This window comes from Rhinolophus hipposideros (genome assembly GCF_964194185.1).
Source record: "Rhinolophus hipposideros genome assembly, chromosome: 18".
NCBI lineage: Eukaryota > Metazoa > Chordata > Mammalia > Chiroptera > Rhinolophidae > Rhinolophus > Rhinolophus hipposideros.
Genome location: NC_138064.1, coordinates 47,194,230 through 47,218,975, shown reverse-complemented (window position 1 = coordinate 47,218,975; position 24,746 = coordinate 47,194,230). Strand labels below are relative to the sequence as shown.

The following is a 24,746-nucleotide window of genomic DNA, read 5'->3' as shown; positions in this document are numbered from 1 at the left end:
CACTGAAACTTCGCAGAAATGATAAATTGCCCCCTGAGGGATCTTGCAGATAAAGTGTGTCATCGTTTTCCAGTCTTGGCTCCTTTTGGACTTTCTTCTTCTGTCGTCCTGGGCTGAATGAGCTCCCACGTGCGTTTCAATTCTCTCTGAAAGACAGGTGCAATTCACAAACTTTTCTTAAGACAGCAGGGAAGATTTACAGAGAGGAAATTAATGAAATTAGAGAGAACAGATGGTTCCATTCCTGTATCTTTGGGTATGGTGCTTTAAACCCACACTGCCAATATGTAACCTTTCACCTTTTTTAAAAAAATTCTTTTTGGTAAATCTTTAAAATGTGCTCAATAAGGAAGTTACATTTTTAAAATGGGAATTTAGTTTTCACCCAGAGACTGTCATTTAGAATGGCTTTACTAGTTATATTCACCATAACATAGAAGTATGCAAATCAGATGTCAAAATCATGAGATTTTCTCTACAGGTGTTGTTCTTGAACAATAAACATGTATTAGGATGAGGTCTACATTGTCACCATATCTGGCTTCTCTGTTCTCACTTCAGATTACTTAACTCAGTAAATGTTTATTATATCCAAGTTATATATGTCTAGCAGATTTCATGCCAGATTTCAATGCTTCAAAAATACCACCAACCAAGCTACTTCTGTTATTATGATTTTTCTTGTACTGATTAGGTTCTAGCTTTCTTAATTAGTGTCACATATCAGTGAATTCTCCCTAAGATAGACCCCAATTACACAGGTTGAGAATAAGCCAGACATTTATAGTAATTGACACAATTATTTATTTGCTTACTTATTTATTTGTTTGTTTTTACATAGAGATGTGAATCTGTAAGATTAATCTAAGAGTTAATGTAGTAAAATCAACATATAGTGCATTTTACTAGATGAACTCTCAGAGGGTAATGTTATTCTAGAGTTTTAATGTTGCCTTATTGTCATCCTAGAGTATTAGAAACATAAATTGCCTAGAAATAAAAATTAGCATCGATGGTGGTTGACTTAAGAATTGGAGGAATTTTTTTTGAAAGATAATAAAATTAAAAAGTTAATGTTACCAATTTTGGACCTTAGGGATTGAGTATTTGCCAGGAAATCCATGTCATACCTACACTCCTGTTATTGTGGTTGGTGCTATTATGAAGGATAATGGTAGGTGAGAGAGTTAGATATGTAATCCTTTCAAATCCATATTATGCAGACAGTTGATAGAAGCCAGCAACAGTAAGGGTTATTGGCCAAATGCAGTAATGAGAAAAATAGAGTATCAATGGTTAGACGACATAATATCACCTCATGGCTTTTCCACCAGTTACTTAAATGATCTTCAGTCAGGTATCTGCTCTGTTATTCATCGTCAGGATGCTTTCAATTACCTCTCACTTCTGATGGTCCATCATTTCATATGACTGTAAAATAGAATGTTAAGGAATAAACCACTCTGTCTATCTTACAACAATCAAATGAGGTACCAAAAGTAAAAATGTAAAATGAACTGCATTTAAAACATAAACACCTAATATGTGCTAAAGCATTAAAAATACTACGTGTAACAGTTTCAGTAACACTACCTTGGAAATCTTTGATGTAGTGAGTCACCACATTTTTTTTAAAGCCATAATCAGTAGGTTCTAAACTTTGGCCTTAGAGATCTCAAATATAAGGAAGTAATAGTTTACTGAAAAGTAGCATATCTTTTTAATGTGGGTTAAAATATGGACATGCAGTCATGACTGGTTGCAGACTATTATTTGAGTAATCTCGTCAAGCAAATATAGTTACTTTGGGCTTCACAAATGTCAAGTCTTCGATCTTTAGCATGCCCCATCTGAAGTATTTTCATCAATTTTTTTACTTGGGTCCTTTTACCTTTGGGTCTGGTCATTCTTAAGTGACACCTGGGTTCTATAATTATATCCTGAAACTTAACGCTATATTTGACATGTTTATGGATACAAGTTGGTACTAACAATTTAAAATTTTTATTTTGTGCAGGAGGAATTTGTGACCCTGGAGATTCTCATGAAAATGATATCATCCTGTATGCAAAAATTGAAGGGAGAAAAGAACACATTACACTGGATACCCTTTCCTATTCCTCATATAAGGTACACATTCTAGTTCTTGTGCCCAATGGCCCCTCTCCAGAGGCAAACGTCAAAATCACAAAGGCCATGCTAGAGGATAACTCTCTCTTCTAGCAGCCCAGGAAGTTGCCAGGTATCTTTAAAAGTGACATGGACATTTTAACATTCTTTTTTTTTCCCCCGGTACAAATGAAAAATGAGGTTGATCAGGAATAATAAATTACAGCTAATCAGAGACAGTAGGGAAGAGCCCAAAACTCTGATTCACAGTTATTCTTGTTCCCAAGAAAAACCCTAAAAGTGGCTCTAGTTACGCAGCCTTACCGTCTTGCTATCAGACATAATGAATATTTATCCAGCATTTTGAGATTTCCTAGGAAGAAGACATTGTAGAAGTACAGATTATTATTACCTTGCTTTTTTCTTTGCTAATTAGAGCCACTAAAGTTGACCTTTACCCATTACCCTGTGGATTTAGGACAGGTGTTGGCTTTGGTTATTTGCAAACATCTTCAGAATAATGTGTGATTCTTGTCATAAGCTACAAAATTATATTTTTCTAATTGTAGATTTATTGACACTGAGACTACACTCAACATATTCATTATTAGTTAGCCTTTTCTCCACATTGATGGCACCGTAGGGACTTCAAAGAGCTTGAACACAGCTAGCATCTAGCATCACATGGTTATGGTTAGGAAGATGGAGATAAACAATGAGGCTAGAACAGGGAACAACAGAGAAATTATCTAGCACACTCCACATGTGAGGATCACCCACATTACACCACTTGGGATTTCACAATGGGCTACTCTTCCAGCTGTAACTCGGTGGAACCTGGTATGACCATCTGCATGCCTTAGACTGAACCAATTGTATAAGTTATTATTGGGTTAACTCATTGGCTCTGGCTGATTCTATGTAGAATCCCATTTTCAGTATACCTAGTTTGGCAAACCATTATAAGTACTGTAGAAAGCCACCTTAGAAGAGGACTAATGATAAAGTGTAAATGTCAACTTACGTTTGTCTTGTGCTAAGGTGTGTAAAATGGATACCTATGCTTTGACAACTTATAAAGACCTTACACCAATTTATCTTCAGGTAGAGAGGGACAGATCAGTCATACAAAGAGAGTTCCAGATGTCTGCAAAGGAGGAATTCTGAGTGACTAAAATGAATGTCCCCTGAGGACAGCATCTTCTACATGAAATAACAAATAGAACATACAGGGCATTGCCTCATGCTTAAAAGATGGCAGTTATGTATGTGGTAATTGCAAGACTGAATCTAGGAAAATTCACATAGACTCACATAGGGAGGAGTATCAGTGATTGTAGTTTTCTTTGTTTTGAAGGTTCCATCTTTGGTTTCTGTAGTCATCAATCCTGAACTTCAGACTCCTGCTACTAAATTTTGTCTCAAGCAAAGGAACCATCAAGGACAAAATAAGAATGTCTGGGCTGTAGATTTTTTCCACGTCTTACCTGTTCTCCCTTCTACAATGTCACACATGATACAGTTTTCCATTAATCTGGGATGTGGAACACATCAGCCTGGTAACAGGTAGGAAGCCCTGTTTTGTCACTGTGCGAATTAATTAGAAATGAACCCATCGACTTGGCTATTAAATCCCAGCAACTTCTCAATAGGTTTTCAGCTGGATTTTTAATAAGCTATCCATTAATAAAATACACACTTTCTCCAAAAGAGAAGTTCTTCAGTATGCAGAGTATGATTGGATGGATTTTAGGTAGAAGTAACTTTATTCTAAGAGCTTGGTCTTAGGTAGCAGGTGTTTGCACCTCCGTGGCAGCCAAACATTCAGAAAGAATGCTGAGAGAGCAGAAAAAACAAATAACTGAAAAAAACACTCGATCTCATGTTGGTTGGTGACCCCCTAATAATAGTCACAGAAATCAATTAGCACATCAAGAGCTATTACTTCTCCATTGTGCTTGCTAAAGTGTTGCTCATGTCCTTTCTAAGAATTGTGTCAGTCTCATATTCACAGGATGAGTGGCCGTGTAAGACTTGGCAATTGGCTTGCCATCCATCAGATTCAAGAGCAAAAACTCAAGTTACCATTTTTTGTCTTTAACACATCGTTTCCATAGCAGTCATTTCACTGCTTGCCCTTTGAAGGCTGCTCAGACTTCAGTAGAAGGGAAAACGATCATTTCGAAAACAACATCTTAAAATTTTTTACTCTAGTTCTACAGATGTTTAATGTACTTAGCCAGAGAGGCGTTATCTCATTGTATTTGTTCTTTTCCTCTTCTTGTTGTGCTTGTTCTGATGTTATCAGTGTCAGCTTAGAGTTCTCTACCAACCATGGACGTTCTTGGTCCCTTCTCCACACCGAATGTTTACCTGAGATCTGTGCCGGACCCCACCTCCCACACAGCACTATCTATGCCTCTGAAAACTATAGCGGGTGAGTCATTCTAAGATTTCAAGAGGTTTGAATCCATGTTGCAGACTCAAAATCAATGAATAAGCCCGAGACTAGTATTTTTCTCATAATAGGCAAGAAAGCTGGCCTCTCTTTTTCACTTAATTTAGGAGTGATCTCATTTAAAAAAAAAAAAAAAGAATAATTTTGGTAAATCTGAAGCAAGGTCACATTGTAGGTTCATTCATTCTTTATGTACTTGGCTCTTATATTTTGGATTACATAAATTGAAATTCTATATAGTGATCCTGTTATTATTGCCAAAAGGCTTATTGCCAGAATACTTACTTATGGAAAGGTGCAACATAGAGAAGTGAAAAGAAAGTTAAGCTTTGGAATTGAACCTGGGTTCAAATTCTGATTCTACCATCTACTCATGTCATGATATTTACTCTTTCTACTTCTTCCACATAAATTAAGGACAATGATACATCCCTTTGAGGGCTGTTAAGAGAATTAAAGATGACTATGTAAAACACTTTACAGAATAAGCACTGGATAAATAGTAAAAATATTTCCAAGGATAGCAAAATGAAGTGGAGAATTGTTTTTTTCTTAGCCTTTCTTTAAATGTGCGTAGGACTACATGATAGCAAAACATAAAAACTAATCAGTGCTAATCAGCAACCCACCTGCACAGATGCTTATCATAGAATGCTATCGAAAGTCTGAGTGTTGATGTAAAAATTTATAAAAAGTATGTCTAAAAACAAAATAAATATCATTTGCTGTTAAGAATCAACCTGCTATTCTAGTGTGACATGGATGTGTTGAGAAGTTACATGTCTGTTTTAAAACTATAAAAACAAACTCTACAGGTGAATTTAGAGTTTATTACCAAACTTTTGGGCTACTCCAAGCATACAGAGACTAGAACATCAAAAGCAGGTAAAATACATTTAAAAGATGTGAACATAGTTGTTGAGCTGTTTTTTGCTAAATTTCTTGCAGGTGGAACCGAGTAACGATTCCCCTTCCTAATGCAGCACTAACCCGGGACACCAGAATTCGCTGGAGACAAACGGGACCAATCCTTGGAAACATGTGGGCAATTGATAATGGTTAGTTTATGCCGATGTTAATCACATGCCATTGATGCAGAGTCTTCCTGTGCTTTTGTTCATCAGCACAGACTTAATCACATTTCTAAGTCATGGTCTTGTGATTCATTAAACGCCCTTTCTTCCCTTTCTCCTTTGCATTCCATTAGAAGCCCAGGGACGCACAATCAGGGGGAGGAAAAAAAAAAGACAGCAGAGTCAGCAATATTAGATGCGAGAATGTTTCAACATACACAATTTAAAAATGCATAAAGCTCTGAAACTCAAATTCACAGTTGATGACAAGGGATATCCTAGCATTTCTTTTGAATGTTTTCTACAAAATTAACATAAATACTTACCATACTGCATGTATTAAAATAAGACCCATTCTTCTCTTCGCGACTCCCACAACATCTGGAATGCTTGTCTTTTAGATGCAGACACCACATAAGGACACATCATCTCTAGAATGAAACTTCGGAAGTGAAGCTCCTACCTCTTTTACAGAAAACAGTATAAAACAAAAATTTAGACATAAATACAAATATTCTGTTTTCTTCCATTTTTAAGTGACTTGTTAATTTTTGTTTAACTATAAAGCTGGTAATCACTTATGATAAGAGCACATGAGAGAAAATACTTTAAGTATTGTATTGCATGGCTGTAAATTTCTTGTATTTGTTTTTAATAGCCAACTCGGGTTTTTTTTTTAAAGAATTCTAATTATAGGCAGATTCATAGATTTCCTGTTTTCAGAGACTATATAAATTTGAAGAGTTATATTACAAGGAAGGAGATAAGGAGTGGGGAAATGAGGGAATGAGGGACAAGATGTCAATACCTTAGCAAATTTAGCAAAACCACTGACTTGGGATGGATTTTATAGGCAGGAAAAGCCTATACCGTTGTCTAATGCTGATCTTCCATGTCTTAGTAATCTTTTGTTACTTTTGAATAATTTAGAAATGGATATGCAATGAAATAAATCCTTAAAACTCATTAACTTCAGGGAAGATAATTTGCTAATGTACTGGTGTAAATTCTTTAAATAATCTGTATTCACAGAAGACCAATAACAGTCCCAGACTTCAAAGACCACATGAGTGATATGGACATAGACATAGTGCATTTGCAAAAACATCTAAAGATGAATTTGTTAAAATGAAGTTTTTTTAATTGGTAGAGCATTTTGCATACTTAGCATTTTAATTACCACACCTGTTAATTAGCTCTAGGGAATAAGTATGTCCCTCCGGATAGTGGGATATGGATGACTTTTTCCTACTGTCATACACTTCAAAGGTCCTATAATGAACTTATCCTACTTTGATAATCATAAAAGAAATTGAAAAATCAGTAATGAAAATACTTGTAAAACATGTGAGGAAATTAAGAATGCAATGAAGCACATAAAACCCTTTGAGAAGAATACCTAAATTTCCCTAAGAAGGCTGTCACAACATGATTCTAAGTCAGAAAGTGTTGACTACACATGCTGACCACCATCATGATTTGAATAAAATGAGAAAAGGTAGGGATATGTAAAATGAGCATGATAGCAGTGTGTGTCAAATGCAAAACTTGGGGCAGAATCTCTTCAATTCTGTTACCATCCTATATATGAGGCTTTCACAAAGACAGGACCAGCTCTCTGGATTCTGTATAAGGCAAGAAGAAGACACACACTCACTCCTTCCCAAATGTGTGTCAGCTTGCCAAAGGGCACCCTTGAAATGTCTCCCATCTCACTAAGGAAAACAAACACAGAGAGAAAAACAGGTCAATGTCCTACTTCTGTTTACTTCACAGCAAAATTAACTCCTGCTAGTGAGTAAAGAAAGTATTCTGGAACTTGTACTGAGATTCTTAGCAAAATGGAAAATCCTAGAGCAAATCTTAGTTATCACTTTTTCATTTTTCCAACTTGTTTACCTTAATGATGATACGAGGAAAACAAATCTATTCTCTCCACAACCTTAGGAAAAAGGAACCTGCAAACTCACTCATACTGTGAGTCCTAACGATTCCCCCTCAGCAGGGAGCGATGGTTGACTCGGAAACTCTTGTTTTATTGTTGATCTGTTTTTACAATGGGAGCCTTTTGAACTATGGCGAGAGTACACTACAGGGCAACCTCAAGCGTGACCCTGCAGAATGCAGTGGACCACTTACCAGGACTTAGAGCAAATTGTACTGCAGCCATAAAATCAAGTGTGCTGGGAACAGTCCTTAAGCTTTTCCAGGATTAAGAAGAAGGAAGCCCCTTTCTGATTCCTCGGCACTCGGTGTCCAGAGGAGATGGAGCAGGGTGGATGTTTGACCCCAGGATGCTGATGATGACAATGACCACATGGGCCAGGCAGCCTGCTGACATGAAACGTTTCATTTCTTCTCTCCTCTGGGAGAAAAAAGTAATATCATCCCACTTTCAAGAATAGGGACTCGGGCTTAGAGAGGATAAATCACTTAGCTAAAGTTTCCCAGGTGAAGCCAAATTTGAATGTAGGGTTATTTGATGCCTAACACCAATACCTTTATCCGCTCAGCCTGCTGTCAGTCTCTTCCTCAACCGTCAGTTTCCTTCTTCAAGAGTTTTTCCTGGCCTCTTGCATGGCATTTGAATTACTGTACCTATAAATTTGTTCCTAAAATTAAGTGCTTATAGAGCACTGGCCACAGGAAAGTTTACTTTAAAATAAAATAATTTAATTCCTTTGACATGATTATAAGACAAAGAAAATGATACTGGATGGTCAGTTTGTCTAGGCCTAAAATATTTGACATCTTAATAACCATTGGATCTCTAATTCCTCATTGGTTGTGTCCCACTTTTACACTACTTGGTGTGTTATTGATTGTACTGTTTATCAGACGGCTTAATAGCTTACATGCATTTGAGTCTGAGAATCTCAGAACCTACCATTCAACAATCAGGAGCCCTTTTCCTCAGCATTCCAAAGATTAGAATTTAGGTTTGGAATGTCATTGTCGGTGAAGCCCATCGTTTAGGAAAAGATCTGCATTGCAGAGAAGACTTCATACTCAACAGCAAATTTTAACTCCCCATTTCAGGAAAGATGGGTTAATAGAAATATATGTAACAAACGTCTTCAATGTTATATTCCACAGATAAAAATGGAAATGATAGTTTTTGTGTTTTTATAGTTTTTACATTAAATTATAATCTCTCCATTTCATGATACATCAAATTGATCCTTTGTAAATTCTTTATTTCTACCTAAAGAAATTAAACTTTGTAGGAAGTTCCAGACAGAAGCATTAATATTCTGCCTGCAATCATTTTAGCTCAGGAGACTCCATTAAGAAACCCAAATCATCTGTTCCTACTCTCTTTGCTGTGAAACATTAAAATCTTGAAAGAATTCTTTTAAAATGACTCTGGCAGATTTGTAACTAGGCACTTGCCTTGTCACACAGCCCTCTCTCTATGTCACACTGGGTTCCTGTGAACATTTAGACATTGGGCTGGATTTCATGGATATTGCTTCCCAAAATGATTTCACATGCTGGTGTAGCTCTTGGTTTTTCCAATTTTTATGCCATTTTTCACATGCTGTCTTTTGCCCTGCAGTTTATATTGGTCCCTCGTGTCTCAAATTCTGTTCTGGCAGAGGACAGTGCACTCGACATGGTTGCAAGTAAGCATTTTAAAATAATATTTATATTTCTTGTTTTTTCATATGTACTTTATGTGTTGAAACCACACATCATTTTAATTTGTTTTATTTTCCTTTTTAAGCTTCTGAGGTCTTTTTAAGACCAAAAATAGAATACTCCAAATGGAATTTAAGTGCAATAGAATATTAAAGTATATTTTATAAGTGGAAGTTGATGAATAAATTTTCTACTAAGCTAAATTGTGATCAAATTTAGCATACTTCATATAAATTTATGAACAAATTTGAATTCCTCATAGGTTGATGACTGCTATTTCTGTTCTTCCTTCTTCAATAAGCTATTTTTCCATAAACTTGTTCTAGTGTTTATGAGTCATATTTTATTTCCCAGCATGCTTTGTGAATGAATTATGAAAATCAGTGCCGTCCCATGGACTCAATGCTAAAGGAAACTGAGTGAGACAAACTTAGCAAATTTGATAAGAAAATTCATCTTTAAATGTAACTTTGCAATCTTGCTTACATTGGAAAACGCTTTGGGTCTTCAAAATGATGTATTAAGTATTTTACATGATGGTGATGTTGAATATCAGTGTGAAATTATACACAGATAACGTAATGTCTAGTCACCATCAGTGCATCATTATGTTTATACCAAGAATGGATGTTCGTATTTATTATGTCATTCCCATATTAACATTTAAGTATAAAATATCCTGGAAATTCCTGAAACCACAATCTTTGTTATACCGATAAATTTTCAACAAAAGATTACCTACTCTGTTTTTTCTTGTCTTCCAAACAAAGAGTGATTAATTAATTAGCCAATTACTTCATTAAGGGAGAACTCACAAAAGTCTTTTGAACCTATTTGGGAATTATATGTATGAGGCAAGACACGATAGTACCAAGATTAGAATGTCAGGTTAACTTTTGAACTATATGTCAATTAATTTAATTAATAAAGAAATCATTAAAAAAAAGAAATCATTCTGTATAATGGAAATGTTTTATAAAGTATGTAAAGTATTGAAAAATTCCTATTCATATTTCAAAACTTAATATGTATCTCTGAACTTTTTTAAACAAACCGCCAACTCTCTCCCAGAAACACTGACTCATTATATTTCATTATATGAAACATTGGCTGGCATTTTCTTCAAATTGTTATCTTCATCCATTTTCCATAACCAGGCCATCCTCTTGTTCAATGCATTTCAAATAAAATTAGCATGAGGAGACCAGACATTTTTGTAATTCCTGAAGTTGTCTTGAAAAGTTTTGTAAAAAAGATCTAAAATGACAGCTACTTTTATTAATGAAAATAGAAAGTGCTATTTCTAAAAGACCTCTCTATAATCACAACAGTTTTACTTCATTATGTACAGTATCCCTGTTATCATTCAATAGTTTTATTAAGGCAACCATCTGTGTCACCCACGATGGAGGCAAACAGAAATCTGAGTGGCAGTTTTATGTCTTTGAGCATTATTCTTTTTTGACCCTATCCTGAATAATCATAGCCTTTTCTTCCTTCTGAAGTTTTACAAGATATTTTCACCAGTTAGTTTTTTTCCCTATTTCTGACAATGTTTCATGTAATATTCATTGGCTTTGTTCATTTGTGGTTGAGCTAAATGATTGGCCACTACATCCTTTTCCAACAATATGTGCTCTGTCAAGTTTGAGTAAAATTGCCCGGGAAAGAAATTCAGTCAATACTATTTATTTCCTTTAAATGGATCCTTGAATTTGGGGCCTCTGCAGCTTTGTGTTCTTCTCCCCAGTGTGTTCCCCTCATCACTACCATTACTTGCTAACAGGAGTCCACCTCTCCTGCACCGTCACACTTTCTTGCCTGTGTATAATCCCCAGGCCTGGGTTTCTAAACTGACAACTCACTATCCTGATAAGGGTGCCCTGTTGAGATGCTACCAAGAAGGACAGAGCTCATTAGAAACCTTCCTACACAAAGGGCAGCCATGTCTCTTAACAGTGGGGCCTTTTTCCTAAATATATAAGTGACCATGTGTTACATTTAAGGGTGAGTAGATGAACCAGTAGGGGACGTATTTGGAGTCTAGAGTCTCAGATCACTCCTGAAATCACCAGTGTGTGCTACCCTACTGTTTTACTGCAAAGCAAAGGCTGCAAAGGTATTTTGTTTACTATCTGATGGAATCCTTATCAGCAGTCTATCCCAATTATGTAACGTTCTATTAAAAATACACTTTCAAAACCACTAAATGGGAACTAACTCCAATGTGAATCATCTCTAAATGATCACCAGCTCCTCCCCATCACTGGTTCTAAGAAGACATGTTTAAGATACACAGAAATGCATTTTCCCTGAAATGTACTCTGGCAATAGATAATGCTGTTAGGACACTAATTCCAGTTTGTGGCCATAGTCATTTCCCCAATGTTAAAATGTGTCCTCTTTAGGAAATTTCTTATCCTTTTTTTAAAATTACTTAGCTTTTCAGAGTCTGACTAAGTCAATGAGACAGTATGTGAAAGAAACTGTGTTAGGCTCCATAAAGTATTGTTTTTTTCTTTCCCACTCTATCTCATCTCTAATGCCAAGACAACTCTCAAACGTCACTCTACAGTAGCTCTTGGCATCTTAGCGTCCAACTTCTTTAGTAATGTGATGATCACTATAAACCTTCTCCCCCAGAATATCCAACGCACATAAAAGTTGGCATTTGACTTCAGCACATTTGTACATTCTATGGACCCTCTCTGAGACCAGCATAAAGCCCAGTTTCAGCAACTAGTGCTAAAGAAGTAGCTTTCTGAATTATGCCATAATACCATTTCATTAGTACACTTGCTTTATAAAAGGCTTGTTTCAGACTCGAGGAATTTGAGTGCCTACAGGAGAACCCCCACCCCACCCAAAAAGACACCAATTTAATTTTATAATTGGTGACATAGTAAACATACTGAGAAAGAAATAGTGCAACAAAAATAAAGAATTTGAAACTAATTTCCTGATGAGTAAACTCCTTAAAATACAAGAAGCTCCTGGTATTCAATTATTGAGTAATCTATGATGAGTTTTTTCATTGATAGAGGACTCAGGGAGCTCCATGTACATTCTAGTCAGCTAACATAAATACAGGATGTTCTGACATGGCAGCACACAGGCTGGTGTGTGTGTGTGTGTGTGTGTGTGTGTGTGTGTGTGTGTGTGTTTCTTGAAGCACTACTAATTTGTGATTCCGCTGAGAGGAAACACAGTTCTGCTAAGGACATCTATCTAGGTCAAGTGTGTATGTACATATTCCCTTTAAAATGCCAATTTTCATTTGAAATAGTTAAATCTTTTCCAAATATTTCAAGTGATTCCAATCACAAACATGTATTTTTACATTTGTTCTTCGAGGAAATTTATTCTAGGTATCTTATAGAAGTATTTTACTTATGTTTCTTTTACAAGTTTAATGAAATTTATTATGAATAAAATTATATACATATGTCTTTTACAAAGATTTTAAGTTGGAAATGTGCATGAACATAGACCCATTTGCAGATGAAAAGCTGGCATTCATTGAACATGAGTGTTGAATTATTATTTTAATCATAAGCTTTTTACAGCAGAACTGAGAAAAGACTGTATTTTTCTGGAATATTTACAGTGAATCCACCATTATCAAATCTTCAGATTCAGTATTCTCCAACGACTAATGATCCTTACTTACCATTCAGTCAAATCCTGGCTTCTGGACTTCCTCCTCCCCAAAGTAGATTCAGGAAACTGAAAGGACCAATAGTTTAAGATTTCATTTCATGGTATTTCTTTCAGGTGTGATCCTGGCTTTTCTGGCCCAGCTTGTGAGATGGCATCCCAGACATTCCCAATGTTTATTTCTGAAAGCTTTGGCAGCTCCAGGCTCTCCTCTTACCATAACTTTTACTCTATCCGTGGTGCTGAAGTCAGCTTTGGCTGTGGTGTCTTGGCCAGTGGGAAGGCCCTGGTTTTCAACAAAGAAGGAAGGCGACAGCTAATTACATCTTTCCTTGACAGCTCACAATCCAGGTGAGTTAAGGCAAGGTGGAATACATACTGAAACCAGACAATAATGATTGAATTTAGATCTATTTTCAATTTTTATGTTTGTTTTTCCTTTTTGCTGATATATACATACTCCCATGTTTAACCATGATGAGAGGGAGCTTACAGTTTATATAGGGTTAATTTGCCCTCGTTTTTAATAAATTAAAAAGCTCACTGATGATGTTAAGATACAAATGACTGACTAGATTTTTTTAAAATGTGAAATGTTAGCATCAAAACTGTGCTCTCAAGCCAAGGGCTAGTTAATTATTGATGTAGTTGTATTTATTTGACAGCTTGCACAGGCTGATTAGATTTACCCTACATCTTCCCTTCCCCCAGTGCCTAATAAATAATGCAATAAAGGAATGATTGGCATTTTAAGTGTGCGTACACAAATCATAATATACAAATATGTATAAACATACACTCATGTTTGTATGTATATATGTGTGTATAAAACAGGTACACTGACCTTGTCTTCTGCACATATTCACATATCTCAGTGAAATTACATTTTGTAAAAGAGGGATGAGTGGAAACCTACAACATTTGGGTGGTTCATTTAAACTTGTTTGAAATTCTTTAAAAGCCAAAATGAACACTATGATTAAAAATGTTTCTGCGCACACTAATTATAGACAATTCACATCTAGGTTTCTCCAGTTCACACTGAGACTGGGAAGCAAGTCTGTTCTGAGCACGTGCAGGGCCCCTGACCAGCCTGGTGAAGGAGTTCTACTGCATTATTCTTATGATAATGGGATAACTTGGAAACTCTTGGAGCACTATTCATATCTCAATTATCATGAGCCCAGGTATGTGGGAAATCATTTGGAAAAATGATTAGAGTGATATCTCCTTCCTTGGGAAATTATCATCCACATGGTGTAAGATTCCAGATATTTTTCCATTGAAAGATGGCAAGAATAAAGATTGATGTGTCTTGAGATGCAAAACTAGCAAGCCACATTCTTCTAATCCTTTGTCCTACTGATTTCTGATAATTTAAAGAAATTTGTTCTCATATTTTGAAATGGACATCTAAGGGACATAGTCTGATGCCCAGGAAAGAGAAAAATAATTAATATTATTTTTCTTATTTAACTATAGTGTAAGCTATTAGATATGATTTTAATGTAATACTAAAGTATAAATGCTATTGATGAACATTTGTTAGCAATATATTATACTATGTTATAATAAATTATATGGGATAATAACTGAGAAAATGTGATAACTGATATGTTTTTAAAGTTTCCATGTAATATAATTCAACGATGGGAACAAAGACATTTTTCTAGCATGTATAGAGTCCCTGACACAGGTGGAGTGTGAGGAGATATTTTAAGTCCTTTCTTCAGGCCCCTTCTGTTTTTCTCTAGCTTATATATTTCATAACATATAGTCACAATGGTGAGATTCAAGTTTTACTTGAAGCAGGGTAATGTCAGCAGAGCAGTAATCACCAGTTAGTGGTATAATTTCAGAAGTGTCCAAAGGATCCTCTCCCCTTGTAGAATATTTACTGATTTGCTCACTGAAATTCGTTTAAAATAGCAGGAAAAGAGGAGAATGGGAAAGTTAAAATACCACTGGCAGAGGTACCACTGTGGCTTACAGTCACAACCAGATATAAACAACTCCCATTGTTTGCCTTCCTGGAAGTCCACGTTGATCGTGGGTGATGTGAAAAAGAGTGAGGCTTTGGGCACCGATGTTTGCGTTGGCACCCTGCAGAGAGACGGGGACACTGATGACACTTGACAGACTTGAACATTTTCCTTAAGGCCGTCCCTATGTTTAATTTACAAATTGATGAGAACTTCTATTTGTATAGAAAATGAAGTAGCATATAACAGAGGTCACAGTTAACTACATTATGAGTTATGAACATTGTACTTTATAAAGTTTTAAGAACACACCAAATGAGTATTTTCCCTTAAAGTTGAGCTAAACCCAACTTTCTCACTCGGTAGAGACAGACGAATGCTAAAGAAATGTTTCGTAGGCTCTCTATAGTGAATGTTACAAAGAAAATTAAACAAAAATCAAGGTGATAATAATGCTGAAAACATTAAGAAAATAACACCATCCTAAGTTAACTGCCTAAAGCACAATTTTTCCTAACAAGGATAGACAGCTCCAAAATTCAGTCATCAATCTATATCATGAAATTTAATTAATCTTTATTGATATGAAAAATAATTACACATTTAATGTGCTATTGCAAAGGTACGTTTAATCTTGCCTGCCATTTGACAGCAACATTTTTCTTCTAAGCAGAATCAACGTGGCTTTTCAACGTTAGGTATATGCGTAGCTTGAAAGATTAAGATCAGAGTGGAGATTTTTTTCTTCAAAGAAGTGGGAAGAAGACTTTCATTTTCTATATACATACCTCTGTCCATGAGATTCTTCTTCCTTCCCTCTTACAAATATTAATAAACGGTAACATGGCAGAAGTAGAATTTGATATATTTAGGTGCTAAATTATATTTTATATGATTAATACAAACCATGTAAATTCTTCATAGGAGTGTTAAATATGTCTTGATGCCCTTAGCCATTTGCTGTATTTTCTTCAGTCTAAATTGCTGCCTGTAGTTTCTGTGAATTCCATATTGCTCCTTTCTGTCATGGTGGTTCGAAAATGAAGTGTGATCCATAAATTAGATATGCTAGTTGGCTAACCACTATTACTCCTAGCCAATTTCTAATAATTTGCTTGCCTATGATTCACTCAGCAAATAAAAGAACTCTATTTGCTTGTTATTTGTAAAATTTGAAGTCTGTAAATATATCTAGGTTAATCATTTAATTTAAACTGACCAGAATGTCTTGGGAAATAATTGGTATTTTTATTCATGTAAAACTTTATATCACTGATGAGACTAAAATTATTCTAGATTTTTTCTTAATTATAGAGCTTATTTTTTATTCTAAAATTATTATGAAGCCTCATATTTTTTATTATTATTATATTTTATTATAAGGAATACATGAGCTTAATACCTACCTGAAAAAGGAAGATTAATACAAAAAGTTCATCTAAATCCCTGGTTTCTCATCTAGAAATATTCTGATCAAATGGTTCCACCGCTATTCTAACCAGCCACTATCATACGCATAGAGTAGTGGAAACACAGCTGCAACCCACCCCTAGATGGTCAAGAGCACAGTCTCTAAAGCCATGTTGCTTGGGTCCAGGTCCTGGCATCGTCATTGAAAAGCTACTTAACGTTAGGGAGAATATTTACCTCCCTTGTGTTTCTATATTCAAATCTCTATTGGGGTATACTGATAATATGAACTTTATTCATCCAGGAAGAATTTGTTGAGTCCTATTGTGTGCCAGGTGCTGTTCTAGATGCTAAGACACAATAGTCAAAAAAAAAAAAAAAGAAGTCTTTGACTTTGCCATCAGGATATTACCCCGATTTCACAGATGAAGATGCTGAGGCACATACAAGGACCTTCCCTGCGGCTGCAAAGTTACAAACCAAAGTTACAAACCTGACACACAGTGGGGACCTCACGCACGAGGCTGATTATACACAAGAGTCTTCATGTCTCTGCCAGGGAAAATATCGGTCATTTCAACGACAGTTATAACATACACACTTTATTGTCCTTTGAAGCTGCCTGAGAAATTTTATTTTTCAATTCCTATTTTTAAAAATTATATTAATTTTCATCATAGAGAATAGTAACTGTTTTTAAAATGATCAATATAAAGGAAAATTTTAATTTTCTAATAATGATAATCAAATTATTAAGTTAATGCATGATGTTTTCATTGTTGGGGCAATTGGCATATAATTTTTATTTTTTATATTTTACATATTAATATGAATAATATATTTAATATTTAATAAATATTTAGAAAAATCAAGATGAAAATTACTAAAATAATTCAATTTTACTCTTCTAATAAATTCACATTGGTAAAACAAAAGTTGGCAGATCGTAGAAGTATTTAAAAAACAGAAATATGTTATAGCTATGTATTTTAGCTTAAGAAGTATTTATTAATTTATATTCCTATATTTGAATATTAATTTTTCATTATTTAAAAAGTATGTTTTCTCATATTGCAAAAAGTTCTATCAGGTTTTTACTAGTAGTTTGTATTAGTGATGATTGTCTCTGCTAGTCTACCTATATTTCCATGTACAAATTACTTAAAGAGAAAATATATATGATTTTTCCATAGCATTCAGTGTGTAAAAAAATATATTTCCAATATGTAATTTAACATTTCTTTCCACAATAATGAAAGATAACATAATACAAATATGAATAATCAATCTAATTTCTTAGTAAATCCAGCCTTAGACATTGAAGTTTTTAAATAATGTATTTCTAAGTTATCCAGCCAGTCATCTGTCTTAGGGAGTTTTTCTTTGCTCACTAGAAAAAAGATGCAGTCCCTTCAGTGTGCATTTACTGCAAACACCTCTCTTGGTGTTTAATTGAACATTGATGGAGACAAATGTTCCACTTGCCATTTGCTTCACATCTCACCTCATGTATGGGTGTGAGCAGCATGGTTCTGTGATTTATGGAGCTTTCAAGCAGATGTCATTGCCGTGACAATTAATGTATGGTTCCCGGTGCTGTGTACAATAATTGCTCCTGGAAATTAGATATAATTCTTAATTTTCTTCCCCATTTGTCAGATAACGGTTTGGTGTCATAGCCACCGTGACACAGCAAGTGACCTTACACACTATGCTAAACTCATGGGAATAAGAAAGGGCCATGATTTCAACCAGCCCCAAACTCTAATATGTGTAACAAGCTGCCAAAGATTCTTTACCAGACAGAGACGAGCCCTGCCACTTTAAGAACTGTTAGCTTTTCTGAGAGCAGATGAGTGAAAGCAAAATCATATTTTTGGATGTGTTTAGAAGACTTTGTTAGAGTCAGACAGGAAATTGGGAATCTCAGAAGAATGTAATAGTGGGAGAACTGTTTTTTTAAATACTATACTGAACGAGAAAAAAAAGAGCCTGCCATAAATGTATTTTAAGATGTCAAGGTAATCTAAATTTTCACTTTTTTTCTTTAGAATAATCTCTGTAGAATTACCAGATGATGCAAGACAGTTTGGAATTCAGTTCAGATGGTGGCAACCATATCATTCTTCCCAAGGAGAAGATGTATGGGCAATTGATGAGATTATTATGACATCTGTCCTTTTCAACAGCATTAGTCTTGACTTTACCAATCTTGTGGAGGTCACTCAGTCTCTGGGATTCTACCTTGGAAATGTTCAGCCATACTGTGGCCATGACTGGACCCTTTGGTAAGGATGTCTTCTTTGTTCTTCTTGTTATTGTTACAATTTGTATTAAGGATTGGAATGTAAGGAGCATCTTCCAGCTCATCTAGTACTTAGTCGTTTATTGGCAAATATTGACTGAACATAAACCATTTAAAAAGTCATTATTATGTCTAGAAGTAAGCTGTCCTGGGAAGGAGGACTAAAAACAAAATACTGATAGATTTAAATAAATATAAAATTTCCCCACATTTATTAATCTCAAATTTTAATTTCCCACCATTACATATGAAAACACTCCTCAAAAAGTATTAATGACTAACGTGACTAACATATTCTCCCTTCATGGAGGCCCTCCATGATCATAATGATCATTCTAATGGCTATTTTAATAACATTTCTTATGATTAGTTCTATTTTCATGCTGTCTTATATAAAGTCCAAGAAGTTTTTCCATTCCTGACATGTTAAATAGGACCTCCTTTTTAATCCATTTTATCAGCAGTATTGGACCAGTGACTCATCTAGTTAATGTCAGTGGGGTTTCAAGATTGTGGGATATCCTAGTCAAAGGTACCTTTCATTCTTAGATATTTTCCCCTGAAGGTCATATACAAACTTAATTGTACATTAATTAAACTTAATTATACATTAAGTAGTAAATAAATAATTTAAGACTATGATTAGTACTTCAAGAACATCAGTAGGATGACACAGTGGTGATTAACTAATCAAGGGGCAGCTAATTTCAAAAAGGAGTAGAAGGCTATGCTCAGATAGTTCAGATAGTGAATACGATACAGTCCACTGATTGGAAAGTGGAAGAACAAGGAAATTCCAGACACGTGAAGATCTGAAGGACGAGCATTCCGACCACAGGCAACTTTGTGATACAAAGACTCCCAAAACAAGAGTGGCCATGCCATGTTCAAGGACCAGGAAGGAGGCCCATGGTGCTGGAGCCCAGATAATGAGGAAGCGAGTGTCAGGAGATGTGCAGAGGCCAGATCATGTAGGGCCTTCTAGGCCCAGAAATCCTGGATTAAAACTCAACTCTGCATAATATCAGAAGATACAGCTTTCACCACTGTGCATACCGCCCCTTTCTGGGTTCCTTTAGGACTTTAAACGTGATTAATGAATAATTTTCTAAAAGACTTTTGCTTTCTATTGAGTCATGGTCAAACCAAATTAATTTCTCTAGATGAATCTCGCAGAAGCTATTCACCACAATTGTCTCCAGAGAGCATATCATAAATAACCCATCAGTGACCTTATCATAATTAGAGGTAAATTTTACACACCATTGCACAGAAAATTATCTTTGATGGGAATTGTGCACGGACAGTCACATCTTACACACAGCAGGCGAAAAAGTCTACTATCAAAATGACAGTTAATGAAATGGAAGTATAGCTGATCACTTTTGCTGCAAGCACTGTCAGACTAGATACAATGAAATTTCTATACAACAAAATATGAAGGTTATTGTGTTTTTCTATAGTTGATAGCCTCAGATGTTTGTTTTTATGGATATTCTTTCTTGTCCTGGAACATTCAAAGAAAATAAAGGGGCAAAGCAAATAAGATACAGACATAAACCAAAATGAGATTTTTTTGGAATTTTATGATTCTGAACATTTAAATTGACCTGAATTAACAATAATTGAATCAATCATATACCATTAACTATATCCCCCAAGTTTGTGTAATAGTTTCTTTTTTCCCCAGCACTTTTAATACAACAAAGAGTCATATCATGAATGCAAGTCCTGTATCGTGTTTATTTTCAAAAATAGTTAACATCTGCTCAAATAAACTCCAAAGTTGCTGAGCATTTTAATTTAACACTTGTGTTGAATGCATGATAACAGCAGTTGAATTTCTGTGCTTTGATCAAAACCCTAAGAACAATATCCTTTCACACAAGTCTGATGAATATTCTTAACCCACCACTGCTTTAATTAGTGGAGATACAGTTACTTTGTGAAAGTACAATCACAATAATTATAGAAAACCATAAGAAAATAGAAATAACTGTACAATCCCTCTGGGTACCTTGAACACCACCATAGGAGTTTTATTAACAACCACATGTGAGCAATCAGATTTGACTTTCTGATCTCTGAAACAAAAAGGAGTTGTCTTGCTTATGAAACAACAGAAAGTATACTCTGGCAGTGATAATGAGACTAGAAAAACACATTAACCACTCTAATGAGGACATGAAAAATGTTACTGCTTATTAAAATGAAACCACACGGAAGATCTCAAATTGTTCCCATTTTTTTAGCCATAGAGTCAGAATAAAGCCCCTTTTAATGACACTGTTTTCTCTCTGCTACCATTGAGGAATATATTGTCCAAGTACAATGTGAATGCACTTTAAAAATGTTTTTCATAAATACTTACTACAATATTGAAATTCAAATGATGGTATTGACCAACTAGACGTCCTCATCTTTAAACAAGTTACTTTTTAATGCAAAACCTTTGGAGCATATTATCTTATTAAGTAAAAATTATTTGAACATGTTCAAATTTGTGGCCTGTGCCCTTCAATGACCTTATTTCTCCCAAGAGAAATTTTGAAATGTATATATGTCTCCACAAATGGCTGGTGTTAAATTAATTATCGTTGGCTTTTCCCAGCTGTGAGTTCATTTGGTTCTCATTTTCTAACTCATGACTTTCCATGAGCATGGATTTTTGTTACTGAGAGTATTCTCCAGGGAAGACTTGGACAATTGCTTTTTCATTAGAAGAACTACAGTCAATATGCTATAAATCACTTTACAGTGTGTCATCTTAGAGCATGTTTTTCTGTGGAGAAATGAATTGCTTTTAATTATTTGTAGTACTGTCCTTCCTTCCATATATATGATATCTCAAATCAGAACCTCTGTCTGCTTTATGTTCTAAAAATAGTTTTTAAAATCTCTTAAATGTATTTTAAGATCACTAAGGGAATAATTTTAATTGAAATTTATTAAAGATTATCTGACATACTATTAGTAATAATACCAAGGGACATTTACATTCCTCTGTCCTATTTAATAGACTAGCTAGGTACAGAGGTGAAAAGGACATTGCTGTCATATTATGCAGGGTTTTGGTTTCAACTGTGAAGAGATGGTTGTTAGAGCATATTAGTATTTGCAATTGGCTTTACTAAGAGAGATAAATAGTTTTCTAGACAAGCAAAAGCTAAAGGAGTTCAATACTACCAGACAGATTTTACAAGAAATATTAAAGGAAGTTCTTCAAGTTGAAAAAAAGGTACTAGTTAGTACTAAGAAGACATATGAAAGTATAAATCTCACTGATAAAGGTAAATTTTAGTTAAATTCAGAATACTTTAATGTTGTCAGTGTTGTAATGGTGGTAGGTAAATCACTTATAAATATAGTATGAATGTTAAAAGACAAAAGTAGTAAAAACAACTATAAAATAATTTGTTAGTGAATGCACAAGATAAAAAGATGTAAATTGTGACATCAAAAACATAAAATGTAGAGGGAGTAAAAATGTATAGTTTTAGTATGCATTCAAACTTAAGTTGTTATCAGCTTAAAGTTGACTGTTATAACTATAAGATACTTAATATAAGCCTCCTGATAAGTACAAAGTAGAAACCTATAGTAGATACAAAAATGATAAAGAGAAAGGAATCTAAGCATAGCACTACAGAAATACATCAAATCACAAAAGAAAAGAGCAAGAGAAGGAGAAAGGAACAAAAGAATTACAAAATAGTCAGAAAACTATTAACAAAATGGCAATAGTAAGTCCATACCTAGAAAAAATTACTTTAAGTGTAAATGGACTGAATGCTCCAACCCAAAGACATAGATTGGCTGGCTGGATTTTTTTTTTTTTAAAAGGAGTGGGATAACTCAACTATTTGTTTCCTACAAGATATTTCTGCTTTAAGAATGCATACAGACTGAAAGTAAATGGATGGGAAAAGATATTCCATACAAATGGAAGCCAAAAGAAAGCAGAGGTAGCGATGCTTACATCAGACAAAACAGACTTTAAAACAAAGACTCCAATAAGAGACAGAAAATCATTGTATAATGATAAAGGAGTCAATCCAACAAGAGGATATATAAATATTTATGCACCCAACATAGGAGCACCTAAATACATAAAGCAAATATTATCAGATCTGAAGGGAGAAAAAGACAGCAGTACAATATCAGTGAGGGACTTCAATACCCTACTTCCAATAATTGATAGATCATCAGTTAGAATATCAGTAGGGAGACTTTGGACTTAAACAACACATTGGACCAGATGGAAGTAACAGACATTATTAAAACATTGCATTCAAAACCAGCAGAACATATTCTTCTCAAGTATACATAGAACATTCTCCAGGATAGATCATATTTTAGGCCAAAACAAGTCTTAGTAAATTTAAGAAGACTGAAGTCATATCAAGCAAGTTTTCCAACCATAATGGCATGAAACTAGAAATCATTACAAGAAGAAAAGTAGAGAATTTACAAGTATGTGAAGATGAAAGAACATGCTACTGAACAACCAATGGGTCAGAAAATCAAAAAAGAAATCATAAAATATCTTGAGACAAATAAAAATGGAAATACAACATAACAAAACAAGTGGGATAGAGACAAAGCAGTTCCAAGAAAGAAGTTCATAGTGATAAACGCCTACATTAAGAAACAAGGAAGATCTCAAATAAACAACCTCACTTTACATTTCAAGTAATTAGGTAAAGAACAAACTAAGCACAAAGTTAGTAAAAGAAAGAAAATAACAAAGATCTGAGTGGAAATAAGTGAAATGAAGGCAAAAAAGATAATAGAAAAGATCAATGAAACCAAGAGCTGGTTTTTTGAAAAGATAAAACTGACAAACTTTAGCTAAATTTACCAAGAAATTTAAAAAGAGGACACAAACAAATAAAACCATAAATAAAAGAGGAGATATTGTAACTGATACCACAGAAATACAAAGGATCATAAGAGACTACTATGAATAATTAATTATAGCCAACAAATTGGATAACCTAGAAGAAATGTGTAAATTCCTAGAAACATACAACCTACCAAGACTAAATTGTGAAGAGTTGGAAATCTGAACAGACCAATTACTAGTAAGGAGATTGAATCAGTAATTAAAAACCTCCCAACAAACAAAAAAACAGGACTAGTAAATTCTACCAACATTTGCTAGTTGGCTTCACTAGTAAATTCTACCAACATTTACAAAATAATTAATATCAATTCTTCTCAAACTCTTCTAAAAAATATGAGAAGGGAACACTTCCAAACTCATACTAGAAGGACAGCATTACCCTGATAGCAAAACGAAGAACACCACAAGAAAAGAAAATTACAAGCCAATATTCTTAATAAACATAGATGCAGAAATCCTCAACATAATATCAACAACCTAAATTCAACAATACATTAAAAACACCACATACCATGGTCAAGTGGGATTTATTGCAAGAATAGTTCAGTATTTGCAAATCAATTCACATGATACACCATATAACAAAATGAAGGATAAAAATCATATGATCATCTCAATAGATGCAGAAAAGGCATTTGACACAATTCAACATCCATTTATGATAAAAACTTACAACAAAGTAGGTATAGAGGGAACATACCTCAACATAATAACATACCTCAACATACACGACAAGTCTACAGCTAACATTATACTCAGCGGTGAAAAGTTGAAAGCTTGTCCTCTAAAATCAAGAAGACAAGGATGCCCACTATCACCACTTTTATTCAACATAGCACTAAAAGTCCTATCCAAAGCAATTAGGCAAGAAAAAGAAATCAAAGATTTCAAATCAGAAAGGAAGAAATAAAACCATCTCTATTTGCAAATGACATGATGTTAGATATAGAAAACCCGAAAGCCTCCACCAAAAGTGTTAGAACTAATAAACAAATTCAGCAAAGTTGCAGGGTATGAAATCAGTACGGGCATACCCCAATTATTGCACTTTGCTTTATTGTGCTTTAAAAATATAGCATTTTTTATAAGACCCTCCACCAGCAAAAAGATTACAACTCACTGAAGACTCAGTTAGCACTTTGTAAGCAATAAAGTGTTTTTTAATTAAGGTATGTACATTTTTAGACATAATGCTGTTGCACAC

General features: G+C 34.6%; 1 protein-coding gene across 3 annotated transcripts in view; it reads left to right on the top strand.

Annotated features, from left to right (window-relative positions):
• The window catches only part of RELN (reelin), a 518,204-nt gene that overhangs the window by 335,851 nt on the left and 157,607 nt on the right, over positions 1-24,746 (top strand). For all 3 annotated transcript variants that reach the window (XM_081080324.1, XM_081080323.1, XM_081080322.1), the window contains exons 13-20: positions 2,018-2,130; positions 3,467-3,675; positions 4,418-4,546; positions 5,516-5,625; positions 9,200-9,266; positions 13,057-13,290; positions 13,965-14,126; positions 18,383-18,619. In XM_081080324.1, coding sequence (XP_080936450.1) covers positions 2,018-2,130; positions 3,467-3,675; positions 4,418-4,546; positions 5,516-5,625; positions 9,200-9,266; positions 13,057-13,290; positions 13,965-14,126; positions 18,383-18,619 — 1,261 coding nt within the window. The remainder of the gene's footprint in view (positions 1-2,017; positions 2,131-3,466; positions 3,676-4,417; positions 4,547-5,515; positions 5,626-9,199; positions 9,267-13,056; positions 13,291-13,964; positions 14,127-18,382; positions 18,620-24,746) is intronic.